Source organism: Numenius arquata, chromosome 2 (assembly GCF_964106895.1).
Source record: "Numenius arquata chromosome 2, bNumArq3.hap1.1, whole genome shotgun sequence".
Lineage (NCBI taxonomy): Eukaryota > Metazoa > Chordata > Aves > Charadriiformes > Scolopacidae > Numenius > Numenius arquata.
Window position 1 is genome coordinate 59,949,296 of NC_133577.1, and position 13,624 is coordinate 59,962,919.

Here is a 13,624-nt window from a genome sequence, read left to right on the forward strand (position 1 = left end):
AAGTGAAAGTATTAAACTATTTCAACTTAATTAGACAATATGATCAGCTCAGGAGAAGCACTGCGTTCCTAAGCAGATGAAAACAAGATGACATTTGCTGAAGTAAGAAACTAGCATATGAGCAGATGCAGCCAGCAAAACTGGATTCAATGAAAAGAAGACAGGAAAAGAACTGTAAAAGGTATTAAATATAGAAAGAAGAAAACTAAACGTAAAGCAGTACGAAGAGGAAGCCAATGAACAGTTTCAGAGATGCTGGTGATGTGGTCAGTGACAGCCAAGGAAAGTGCTACCTAGACTTTTAAAAAAAAAAAAAAAAAGAAGGCAGGTGAATTGCATGCTAGGAGTATAGAGAAGTGCAATAACTGAGTAAAACAATATTAGCAAATACTAAATTCACTGAGGAAAAAAGTAGTTTTGGTTGTCTCAGACTACTAGCGACAGGCTGTCACAAGTCAAACCAGATACATATCCAAGGGGAAGAGGGTGAAATGGCCTCATGCTATTGAGCACTGGTTAAATCACTCACAAGGACGAAGAAAACATACATTCAGCTCCTCTTCTGCCTGGCAGGAGTTGGACCTACACCTTCCAAAAGAATGACCTATCCCAAATACTAGCTGGTACAAAGAGCAGAGTCAGCCAACTCTGTCTAAAAAAAACCTAAGCTACCACCCAGTGCATCATACCAAATTGAAAAGAAACTTAACAAAAAAAACCCAAAACCCAACAGACATAATAATATGGTGTTTGCAATTTGCAGGGTAAATTTAATGCAACTGGAGACAAATCCTGTATTGTAATCAGAGACAAAATAATCAGGTACAATCAGATTTGTCTTTCTTGAGACTTGTAGCCCAGCAGATAACGCTTCTTCGCAGCTTTTAATACAGTATGCTAGTAATTATGACCTACCCCAAGTCTCCATTATTCACCTCAACTGGGTATCATACCTAAAATTCAGGAGATTTACATCAAGTTTTGCTTATGGAGGGGCTTTCCTTTCAACTGCAAAAAGCAATACGAAAACATGACAGACCTGACATACCTTTTCTTTTAGAAATCAAATCTACAATTCCAATTGGTAAAGACCCCTCTTGCGGCATAGAGACAGACAAGGATAATGCCCTGCTCCTGAATGAATACATTAAACTGCACTACAGATTTCAGCAGAAATTAAATTTAATGGCAGCCAGAGTTCTGAAAATGCCTGTTAAATCCAGTACAATGTCGTATCTCAATACGTTAACCCAGTTCAGGAGGCTCTTACAAAACCAACGTTTTTTCAGAGAGCAGTAATGTGAGCAGAACTCCATAGGTTAGATGATTTAAAAAATGCTATATGAAAAGAAAGTCGAGTAAATTAATGGCCAGCCTTGCTCCTGCATGTTACGAAGCCCTGGCAGACAGCACAGCAGTTAGCCTCCTGTAACACCTTTCCTGTTGACTCATCTGTGAGTCATCGCATTTTTAGCGGAGACATCACGTTGCCATTCTGTTGTTAGGAGCCAGAGACATTCTGTAAGAAACAATGTATGCGTTTTCAGAGCTGATTCAGACCTGTGTGCAGCAGCAGAATAATAATAACGTGCTGGCATCCCTGTCTCCCCTTCTCCCCCCCCCAGCCTCTCAAGTGGTCTGACTGCTGGCTTTATATAAGCAGAGACACTGGCATTTTAAAGCTGATGATTTTTTTAAAAAAATACGTTTTTCAGATCGTTTATTGCCATGTTAATTCCTAACCAAGCCTTTAAAAAAAACAATACGTTCCCCAAGCCTATTCTACTTGTTTAAACTGCATCACCCGTGTCCCATATTGTAAAATTTTAATTAAGCAAACTTAGTTGCTGGAAGATGATTCTAAGATATAATTAAAAAAATTAATTTACAATGTTTATCAGAAAAAAAAAAAATTCACCTGAGTTGGAAGCAAGAAATGGAAGAATTGTTTGGAATTCATAAAAATAGATAAACAGAAGTCAAAGGAGGTATGCCAAATTGCACCTAGAAGTCCGCAGTACAACTATCCAAATTCTTTACAGGAAAAGTAAATCCATACCAACCTCAATCCTAAGAAAAATCTCAACAATAAAAGCCAGTTTGGAACTGGTTAGGATCATCACTCTATGAAAATGCAGACATATGGAGTTAAGGTACCTACCCAAAGACAGCCTTTAATACAAAGGCGCTAACAAATGCCAGGTTGCCAGCTGTTCTTGACATTTCCCCCATGTTTATTGCGTTCTTCTGGATGCTATACGTTTCTGTGATTAGAAATAATAGACTACTTTGCAGCATAAAATACACCAATTTTGGCTTTAATGGCAGCTGTAACACAGAGCACTGTGTTTCGTTGCATGATACACTACAATCTCCTAGACTTCAAGAGATGAAGAAGCCTTTTTTTATAAGGCCTTTAAATCACAAAAAAGGTCTTCCCATTTTTATTTTTTTTTTTAAATCCTCTGGAGTTTAGATGTGAGAAATATATATACAAGGAATATTAATGAACTCATTGTAAGGCCAAATTTGACCAGAAATAAAAGCAGTGTTTCACAAGACAATTTGGCTGGATTCTCAAGAAGCAGCCCATAAATGGGCAATGAACCACAGTCCAAACGTAGCTATAATGCTTGGGAACAAAGATCTTAGTGACTTCCAGTAATATTTATGCTCTCTGGAGCCAAAACCCTTTCAGACCTTTAAGCCACTTGAGGCAAGGCAAGAAAGATGCACTTAGGCAGAACCTAGGTGCATATACCTACTACCACACCGCGGAAAATCCTTCTCCATTGCTGCTTCCTCAAACTCAGTTGCCTAAGCAACTGAGATCAGGACTTGTAAACGAGGCAGTGAACATGCACAAGGAGCCCATCACACATTTAGGAGTTAAGGGTTGGTACAAAATGCACAGATGGCTGTGCCGCCTTTAAAACCCAGATGACAGAGAAGGAACTGCTACCCTTTTATCCAACAGACTAGGAGAGAAAAGAAAAACACAGGCTGCAGGCTCCGTTTATTCCTTCAGTTGAAAGGATTCAAGTACGCATCTCCCATTTCCCTGCTACTCAGACTTCAAATTTTGTTGGGGTAGGTCCATTTCCACCTCTCCCTCGAGAGCAGATTTACTCCATGGGCAGTATTTCAAAATTAATTGCTTCAAAAGACGAAAATAAGATGCCTTTGCAGTGAATCGGTTAGGCAGTCCCCTTGCAGAAGAAACACTAGATGAAAAGAAGAATGTCAGGCACCAATACAGGTTAGGTGTGGACCTGCTGGAGTCAAGTTCTGAAGAGAAAGATCTGGGAGTCCTGGTAGACAGCAAAATGACAATGAGCAAGCAGTGTGCTCTTGTGGCCAGGAAGGCCAATGGAATCCTGGGCTGCGTAGGGAAGAGTGTGGCCAGTAGGTCGAGGGAAGTCATTCTCCCCCTCTACTCTGCACTGGTGAGGCCACAACTGGAATACTGCATCCAGTGCTGGGCTCCCCAGTTCAAGAGGGATAGGGAACTACTGGAAAGAGTCCAGCGAAGGGCAACGAGGATGATTCAAGGATTGGAGCATCTCCCTTATGAAGAAAGGCTGAGAGAGCTGGGACTCTTTAGCCTGGAGAAGAGAAGGCTGAGGGGAGACCTTATCAATGCTTATAAGTATCTGAAGGGTGGGTTGAAGGAGGAGGGAGCTGGACTCTTTTCAGTGGTTGCCAGGGATAGGACGAGGGGCAACGGGCACAAGCTGGAACATAGGAGGTTCCACTCAAATATGAGAAGAAACTTCTTCACGGTGAGGGTGCCAGAGCCCTGGAACAGGCTGCCCAGGGAGGTCATGGAGTCCCCTTCTTTGGAGATTTTCAAGACCCACCTGGATGCAGTCCTGAGTAACATGCTCTGACATGCTCTGGGCAATCCTGCTTCGGCAGGGGAGTTGGACTAGATGATCTTTATGGTCCCTTCCAACTCTAAAAATTCAGTGAAATTCACTGAAATTCAGTGAAAACCACAGAGGAAAGAAAGTGTGTATGCTCTAGGTTATGTGCATAATGGATACAAGACTGACATAGCTGGCTCTTAAAGAACTCCAGATAATATAAGATTTTGGTACTTTTGAGGGGTAATTCAAAACACTGCATCATTGTAACAGATATTCCTGCACCGGGATGTGAAGCTTTTCTGCTCAGTTGCTTAACACCAGAATGAAGGCTTAAAATAGCCATTGCTGACTCATGCTGTTTCCAACAAGACTATAAAAGGGTAAAGGATCCAAATGGATTTCTACCATGCTAAAAGTGCCTGTAGGCTTGGATTTACATGGAGGTGTTACCAAACGTTGTTACGAGTTCTTTCACAACACATTTTTCACAAGAAAGTGCTGACTGCATAAACTAAAATTTCTACGGAGACATCAGTTTTGATCATCAATCAGTTTGGATTACATTTCCATTGGAATATTTGTCTAATCTGATTTATCTGATCTGGATTTTTGGTTGAAACCAACACCCAAATGGATTAAACCAAACTGTTACAGAAGACACCTTTAACATTCATGTTCAGATTATTCTTGTGCCTTCTACATTACCCAGTCCAAGCAATATTTGACTATTTAGATGGACAGGAATTGCTGCAACCGGAAACCATCTATCTACATTAGTACAGTGTGTTACAATAGGACTGAATCTTTGGTGACGAGGACCTAACATCTATCCTATACATGTTTTCATAGGTCTTACTTCAGGCCAGCTGTAGTCTGGTTTTCTGGACTGGGCCCCATGAAAGGCTGGAGCACAGTAGATACATTCCAGAGGTGTGTTTATCTTTTTACTTTTATTCAACGGAATACAAATTTTCATGCCTTGAGATTGCTCCGAGGAGTGAATTGGAGTGTCTTAAATAGGGAATAATCAGGAGATTTGATTGAGAAGTGCTGTCATGATGTGAACTACAACGTTAATGCAGATGCACGTCTATGAGACAAGCTCCGCTGTTCACAGAGGAAGAGCATGAACCCCAGCATTTCCAAGCAAGCACCCTACTCACTGGGGTATTCTAGAACTTACCTCCGTTTCCATTCAAAAGCTCCAAGGGCTTCAAGTGCCATTCCAATACAAAAGTGAAACAATTTTTGAAAATTCCATATTTTCATGAGAGAGAATTCTCATTTTTCTGGACAGCTTAGCTATTTAAAGCTATTTATTGTATTGCTATATTACCATTAATACCAAATACCAGGGAAGATGGAGAACCAATTCTCCCAACTTCTACAAAAGTCTCCATTTTTATTAAAATTGCAGTCCTGAAGGCATCTGATTGTGTAAGAATCCTGGGTTTCATTTCATGAAAAAAAAAAAACCAACATTCTTCCCCAAGCAGAGAAAAACATGAAAATGTGTGCTCTAAAAGAACAAAGCCAGAAGGCAAACAGAAAGAAATTGAACTGATTTTTTTTTTTTTTTTTTAAGATCTCAGCATTTTCAAGGCAATCTCATTAATCTGATGAAGGGATGATTCTTTTTTTGGACTATTTGTTCTCTCAGTAACAATAAGATTTCCTCAAGGTTTTAACTCCACTTCCTTCACACATTATAAACTACAACATGTCTGGCCTTGCCTTGTTAGTTAGGATCAGCTAGCACGCTCTTGATATTGCACAAGACAAAGGCTGTTGCCTCCTAGGCAAAGGGCAAAAGGCCTTTGTCCAACCCATCCACACCGCAGCAAAGACCACTTGGATCCTTGAGAAGATGTCATGGCCGAAGTGTGGCAGGGCTCAGGCTAAACCTCTGCCTGATTATCTGCTTGCACGTATTCAATACAGGCAATAAAAAGAGTCTCAGCATATTCTTAGATGTAGAGCTACACTTGACTGACAAACGTGCCTCAAGGGGGCTTGTCTCCACCAGCAGAGCCTCTGAACTGGTACTGACACATAAGTAACCAGACTTGCTTGTCCCCGGTTTTCTAGCTAAAGAGGGTGGTGGGTTTTGCCATAAAGTAATACATCTGATTTGAGAAGAATTAATACGGTTCATATCTGCAGGGACCAAGCAGAAGAGCTTCCAACTAATGCCGATTTGATGCAGAATTTAAGTTACTTATCATTTGCCTTATGCAAGGAAAAGCTTTCTGTAACGCCAGTTCCGAGTTGCACCCTAGCTTGCACAGGATACAGGAAACAATCTCAGCGTCTGTGACATGTAAGTACAAGGAAAGCTATAAAGGACTTTCATATTTTGGGATGTATTAGGTTAAGGATACAGTATTTCCCAGATTATATGCAACACATAAATTCCACTTACCAAAGCTTTTCCTTCATTATTGGCTTCTGGGTAGTGTGGGTTAAGCTGGAAAAGAGAAGAAGTCAAATATTATCTCGATAGCTTTTAGGCATTTCAGAACTCAGGGAGAGGGTTTGGGTTAATTCTCTATTATGTATCCATCCTGCAAGAGGACGGTGGAATATTTAGAAGCAGTATGAGAATGACAGTATAAGAATTACCGATTCGATTTCTGACTTAATTGCCCATGTCCTCACTTCAAAAAAGTGCATCTTGCAATCAAGCTTGTTAATTCAAGAGAGGAATCTCAAATAACCAAAACCAAAAAGAATGATGGAGAAGGCATAGATAGTTACTAAACACAGCAAATTACAGTCACCCACACACATACACACACAACCATTTCCAGGATTGACCTTAAACTGATATATTGAGAGAAAAACTAACATCCTTCTGAGATTTTACAGGAAGAGAGTGAACTCAGAATAAACACATCTTTGAAACAGGAATGGCAATGCCACTATAGACAAGTGTTTAATTACCCTGTGATTCTGTTTAATTATTATTAATGGGAATAATATTTTCTATGTCATACCAGGATTATCAAGCGTTAATTAATAACTAAAGTAGTATGAGAAGCTTGGATGAAAGACACTATATAATAGTAAGTGTAAAGTATTACTATTTAATGGTGCTTAATATGATTTTACTTTTGACAAGGGAAATATGTAGACTAGAAGATGAGGGATTATGTAGGCAGGTATAGACTCAAATAAACAAATACACATACACCCACACACTGTCTGTACAGGAAACCTTTCAAGATTTGACTTACATAATGAAACAATTTTGCCTCAATATTTACCATATTTCCTGACACAGGATATGCCTTCAAAGCACTGAAAATGCTGAAGTGAAATTATTAGTTACATAAGGTAATTTAGCTTTTAAGCAACGACGGGGTGTATACATCTTGCAAATAAATGCAGTCATTTTTCTTGGCTTGAGTTTGGCATTACCAGTGTGGAAGAGCCAGAAGTGAATTTCACAGGGCAAGCTGAATGAATCCCAGTAAAACTTTTCAATATCACATCATCATACATCTAAAATTACACAGACAACTACCAGGAAGAGTTTTTATTAAGCTTATAAGGCTTTTATTAATACTGTATCATTTATATCCCTTTACCCCAAAAAACCCAGCTCCTCTCCACATTATGAGCCTGAAGAAATGATGAAAACTTTAAGATATTCCTAAAATTGCTGATAATGCCTTCCTTCTGTGTCATGACTTGATGTGCTAGCACAGAAATGACCAAAGGTTTATTCTCCTGTCTTCATTTCAGTATTTGCATCAGCCACTATGTTACCCTCACAAATCTAATTTAGAGAGCCTGCTTTCCTCCCTGCATCGACACCTATCCCAAATCTTGCATTTTGCTCCTTCATGACATTCTCACACAGTCTCTTTGCTCCAGCTCCCACCTACTTCCGTTATACAGGAACAGGAGTAGGAAATGAACACTGAAGAACAGAAAACTAGAAGATATACCTGAGTAACATGCTCTAACATGCTCTAGGCAATCCTGCTTCAGCAGGGGAGTTGGACTAGATGATCTCTATGGTCCCTTCCAACTCTAAAAAAAAATTCAGTGAAATTCAGTGAAATACATATATACATACATACATGTATGTATACATATATACGTAACTGGTTTCTTCTCAAGTTCTCTTTCAGCATTACCTTTATTCACCTGACACCTTAGAGTAATTCTAGTTGCCCATTCTAACAGCCAAGCTCAGCTCTCTACCTTTGGTCCTTCATCAAGAACAGAGAAAATTATGGGGCAGTGCTCCTTAGTCACAGCCACACACGGTGGCCTTTAAGCACAGATAGGGAGCAGGTACAGAAAGGCTAAATTCAATCCTACCTTCAGATTCTGCCGGTTTTAAGTAAGCGTGAAAAAGTATGGGTCATCTCAGGTTTGTCACTAGACTCAGCAGAGAGAAACGTGCACTGAGGACTAGATCTTCAAACAGAATAGATCTATGATGTTTCATTGAAGGGCCCAAGTGAATATAATTGTCTACCCAGTATGAATTGGGCCTTGAATTCTGCTGTTCTTCAAGTGTTTGCTTTCAACATAATGATGCTTTAAAAAAAAAAAATAAATAGCAACAACAGGAGAAATTAGGAAAATCTCTCTCCCACGCCACTTCTTGCCTATTTTAAAAATGACTAAACAGATGCCCTCAGATTTCCAAAATAGTTCACTTGTGGACAGAGGCTGAGGGAGACAGAAGGCTCAAATGAAAAATAAAGTGCACCTTTAATGGTGTTTTTTCTTGCCCCACCATAACAGAAATAATAAAACTAAAAAGATGGCGTTCAGAGAAAGTTTTGAGATGCTGACGTTAAACAGTAAACACAATGGAACGCAGTTTTAGGGCTGGCATTCATGGCCCCATTTTTAGCTGTGCTGAGCAGCTGCCACTTCCATTTTCAGTTCAGCTGAGGCTGTTGGTGCTGAGCATCTCTGAAAATCAGACTATTAGCTATTATCCCATACTACATTCTCCAGGTAGAGGGGCATAAATCACTTAGTGTTTTATGTCATATTACACCTGTTGTGAGTCCTTTTCAATATCCAAGTACAGCAGAATAAGCTAAGGACACAGTGACAGTCTTAAGACTCTAAAACCTATTGCTTTTTCTGATTCATCTAAGATCACCTCCATGTTCTTCAATAAGCCTCCAAAAGAATCACAGAATCACAGAATCTTCTAGGTTGGAAGGGACCTCCAAGATCATCTTGTCCAACCATCAACCTAACTGACAAAAACAAACACCCACAAAACAACAAAATGCAACACCATCACTAAACCATGTCTCTCAGCACCACGTCAACCTGTCTTTTGAACACTTCCAGGGATGGTGCCTCAACCACCTCCCTGGGCAGCCCATTCCAACGTCTGATAACCCTTTCAGTGAAAAAAATTTTCCTAGTATCCAGCCTGAACCTCCCCGGCGCAACTTGAGGCCGTTTCCTCTAGTCCTGTCGCCCGTGACTTGGGAGAAGAGACCAACCCCCGCCTCTCTACACCCTCCTTTCAGGGAGTTGTAGAGAGCGAGAAGGTCTCCCCTCAGCCTCCTTTTCTCCAGGCTGAATAACCCCAGCTCCCTCAGCCTCTCCTCATAAGACTTGTGCTCCAGACCCCTCACCAGCCTTGTTGCTCTTCTCTGGACCCGCTCCAGCACCTCGATGTCTTTTTTGTGGTAGGGGGCCCAAAACTGGACACAGCCCTCGAGGTGGGGCCTCACCAGTGCCCAGTACAGGAAAGAATCATTGAAAATAACAACATCAACGATTTTTTCCCTTGTTGCTAAAATTCTTTGCAAGTGTTTAGAAAGTAAGAACACTATTCTAAAATTGGCGTCATTTAAGCTCAACCATCTTCAAGCTTTTTTATGACACTGGATGTGTTGAAGTTGCCATGTTACTGAAAAGTAGCTGGAATATAGTACTGTATATTTCCATGAAATGCCACTGGAAGGTGCATGCAGTCAATACACAGTACGAACACGATGCGTTGTAAACTGCAGAGTTCAAGCCAATATGATTGTATAAATCATTACTGCAACAGCTTTATTATATGTTGTTTTGGTTTTTTTTAGAGTATATCTCCAACAGCTTCTTTTCCAATACAGAATAATCCAGGAAGCCTAATCCTCCGCTGCTTGTTTTTCAACAAACTTAGGTACAGCCATTTTCCACCTTCCCACGGATGGGAGAGAAAAAGGTATCGCAAAATGAGAGTCCAGCTTCCTCATGGATGAAAACTAAATATCAAAGACCTTGGAACTCATTTCATGTTATGGCACGCACATGAGACTCACCTTAATATCCCAACACTTGTCCATTATGTTAAGGCCCCACAACCTAACCACCTGACTCAGCGGCAATCGCTGTTTGGTGAATCCTTTGTGATAAGGAAGGTGCAATCTACATCAAATAACTCAGACTGCGTTATTATTCCCTAGTTAACTACTAGGGAAGGGCAGAGGAGAATTCACACCAGTGAAGCAGCGAACTGGCCACTTGATAGTCGTTGTGCTCCTCCCTCGCTCCACTGCAACATGGAAAGCCAGCTCTATTGTGGGGATTTTGCAGTTGGGCAAGGCCAAAGTGATCAGCTCTCACAGCTCCAATGACAATGATTTATGACACCACAAACGCTTCATCTTTTTCAGTTGCTTATACATATGAACCCAGACCCAATTCTACACATCCTCCAGCCTACACAAAATGTCCTAAACTCCAGAAAATGGGGCTACTGCATCAACTTTTCTTTCACATCCCAACACCATGGAAGACATTACAGTTTCATACACACAGGCTAACAGTGCACGTTGACTTAGGTGCTGCATGAGCTTTTTCCTTATGCTAAGGCCCTCTCAACAGGTAAGTACCACTGTAACTGCAAATGCAATTTTGCACAATATAGACTCACTAGGACCTCAACTTGTCTTGGACTCAATCTACTGGGGAGAAGAGAGCCTGGAAGCAAACTTGGCAGCAGACAAGGACAGTCAGTGCCATGACAAGGCCACCACCAGCACGACACAGGATCATGTTTTTAAATACTAAAATCATTGACTATTTTGGCATTTATAGAAAGATTTGCAAATACAGAGAAGATAATACATTCTTTAAGTCTAAAGAGAACTTGCATTTGCTTGCACACTTTTCTAAGAAGCCAAATTCCCAACTCATGATCTGCACAGGATATCTGCAAAAGCCTGAAGGTCAGGGTCAGTCTTGTAGGTGGTTCTCCTGAGTGTATGAAAACTGATGTCTCTTAGATAGATTTCATGTTCAGCCTTTGTACATCGTGTCATGTAAAAAGAGTAGATGTAGGAATGCATATATATACCAATATATTCATACTGTAGGAGCATCAGAAGGTCCTCAGTAGAGAGTATGTGTGACAAACACCTAATAAAAGCCAGCTTTTACAGGTGGAAAACTGTGGTATACGCAAAGTCTGTAACCATTTCTCGTTGAAATTATTTGGAAGGGCAAGGAATCTCATTCCTGAATTTCTGCCTAATGCCCTCATAACGTGATCATCCTCCTGTACAGTCTGCATAGGAGGAAGACAACTTCCACCTAAGCGTGTTTGTGTGTTACTTCCGATACTTGGCGTTCAGAGAATGCAACTGCCCTGCTAATCCTGAGAGGTATCCTGTTAGATTGAGTGCCAGAAGCCCCAGACTCTATCATCTCTACTGATGACATCTCTACTGCTTAAAGCTAGTCAAGGTTATATCTTAAAGTTTTCAATACTTAAGACTTTAACACTGCATAATCTCCTGAGGTTCTGCTATTGAGCAGAACAACTTCTCACTAATACGTTTTTCCTGGCTTTAGTTTTATTTTTGCATCTTCACGTAGTAAGAAATGCTTTACAGTCCAGCAACTGAATTGTAAATCTTAGTCCGTACTGTGGACAGTTGGACATTTCACCTTTATACTGAAACGTTGCTTTCCTAGGCAGAGGAATGCACGCAAAGTGACCAAACAGGCTATTTTTGGACACTCTTAATTAAGAAGGAGAGAGAACAGTTTGAAGAAACACCCATGCTGATTTTAATCAAATTTTGTTGACTAGGTAAAGGATATTTAAAACACCTTGTTAGAATTAGATTGAAGTATTTCAGCTAAATGAGCATTTTAATGACTTGGTAAAAACCTGCATTTATGAAGGAAATCCTGACAGACAAAGAATAAAAGGATCTAATTCAACATACGTAAACAGTTCCCATTTCATCTGATAACCAGCCTGTTAACACATGGCCCGTTACCCAATCAACAAGGGCGTTTCATTAAAAAAAAAAAAAGCCACCACAAAAGAAAAAAATCCACTTCTCAAAACTTTCACCTTCATTAGGCTTTCTTTGTTCTCTGTTAATGTCACACTGATTAGCTTTCAATAAACCTAAAGGACTTTTGCACAATTTCAAAGACTTCGGTGGTATTCAAAAGACTTTTGCCAACTTATTAACTTGCTGGAGAAAGACTGGCCACAACTCTACCCCAATAAACCCCCTTCAACACTGCCACAGCATCAGCACAAACTTTCTGATAATCGCTGTCTGAGGAAAGTTTACAAATTTTAAAAAGCCTTTTATTTCAGGATTGCATCTTGCTGCTGTTTTGCTTGTGACCCGTGTCCTAGCAGATCAGACGAGTTTCCAGGGAGCGGACAACTTTTCAGGGAGCACGGGGAGAGCTGAATCTTTTTGCCGGCTTCAGGCCCCCCTTGTGGCATCAGCAGAGTGAAGCAGGCAAGGAGAGTCATCCCTGCGTGGGGGAACTACCTGCTAGTCAAAAACTGGGATGAGAATCAGCTCTGACACCTTCCTGTTCCCATTGCTCACCCTCGTCATAAGAAGAAAGAATAGGTCGTCTTGCCGGCATTTTTAGCTGCTGTATAAGCAATAGCAAGCCTTGGTATGCCTAAATCACCACTGATTGAAAGGTCTCACATCAGCGGCATAAGCTGGAGCTGCCACAACCTGTAGCTGTACATCAGGCCAGGAGAGAGCGACAGCTGGGAAATCCCTATGATGCTCCTGTGATCAAGGGCAGAGAACCTGACCACCCACCGACGCCTGGTGCTCAGTCCCACACAGCCATATCCTATTCTGCATAGGAAGTCAAAAGACAGAAAAATATCCAAGGGATCCTTTAGTCTCACCTGAATTCTGGGCCATAACCTCAGTATGAGCTTCAGCGGCTCCATGCCAACGTGTGCTATATGGAAAATCATCCTCATCTCTTCAAGGGTTACGTTCTAAACATTAATATCTCATATGCCTTCCAGTGGTTCTCCCAGAAATAACTAGGGATGACTGAATTAGACATTACTGAAATGTCTATCCTTAAAAAAAAAAAAAAAAACGCAACAAAAAAAGACACACACAGACAAAAAAAAAAAAACAAAAAAAAACCAAAACCAACAACAATTAAAAAAAATGAGGGAAGCCTTCTGAACCTCCGTCAAGCATCAAAAATAAAGAAAAAGAGGCAAAAATGTAATTGAATAAAAGCTTCTTAAGTAATCTTGAAATAATAAGCAACAAAAATGCACTAAAGAAAAGACCACGTGCCCACGTTTGCTGTTTTGGAACACATCAAAATGCAGTACCGGCAGATGTTGTATTTTTAATAACAGTCCTTATAGTCCTTATAGTGACTAAACAACAATAAATGCTGTGTTAATGGCTTCACACTTCCCTTCCTCCTATAGCTGGTATGTATACAAACATGGCTCAAACACAGTCAACTTA

At 40.5% G+C, this 13,624-nt stretch overlaps 1 protein-coding gene across 3 annotated transcripts in view; it reads right to left on the reverse strand.

Moving 5' to 3' along the window:
- The window catches only part of ITPR2 (inositol 1,4,5-trisphosphate receptor type 2), a 298,404-nt gene that overhangs the window by 209,251 nt on the left and 75,529 nt on the right, over positions 1-13,624 (reverse strand). For 2 of the 3 annotated variants that reach the window (XM_074165736.1, XM_074165717.1), the window contains exon 10: positions 6,292-6,336. In XM_074165736.1, coding sequence (XP_074021837.1) covers positions 6,292-6,336 — 45 coding nt within the window. The remainder of the gene's footprint in view (positions 1-6,291; positions 6,337-13,624) is intronic. The other variant, XM_074165726.1, reaches the window with a different exon arrangement.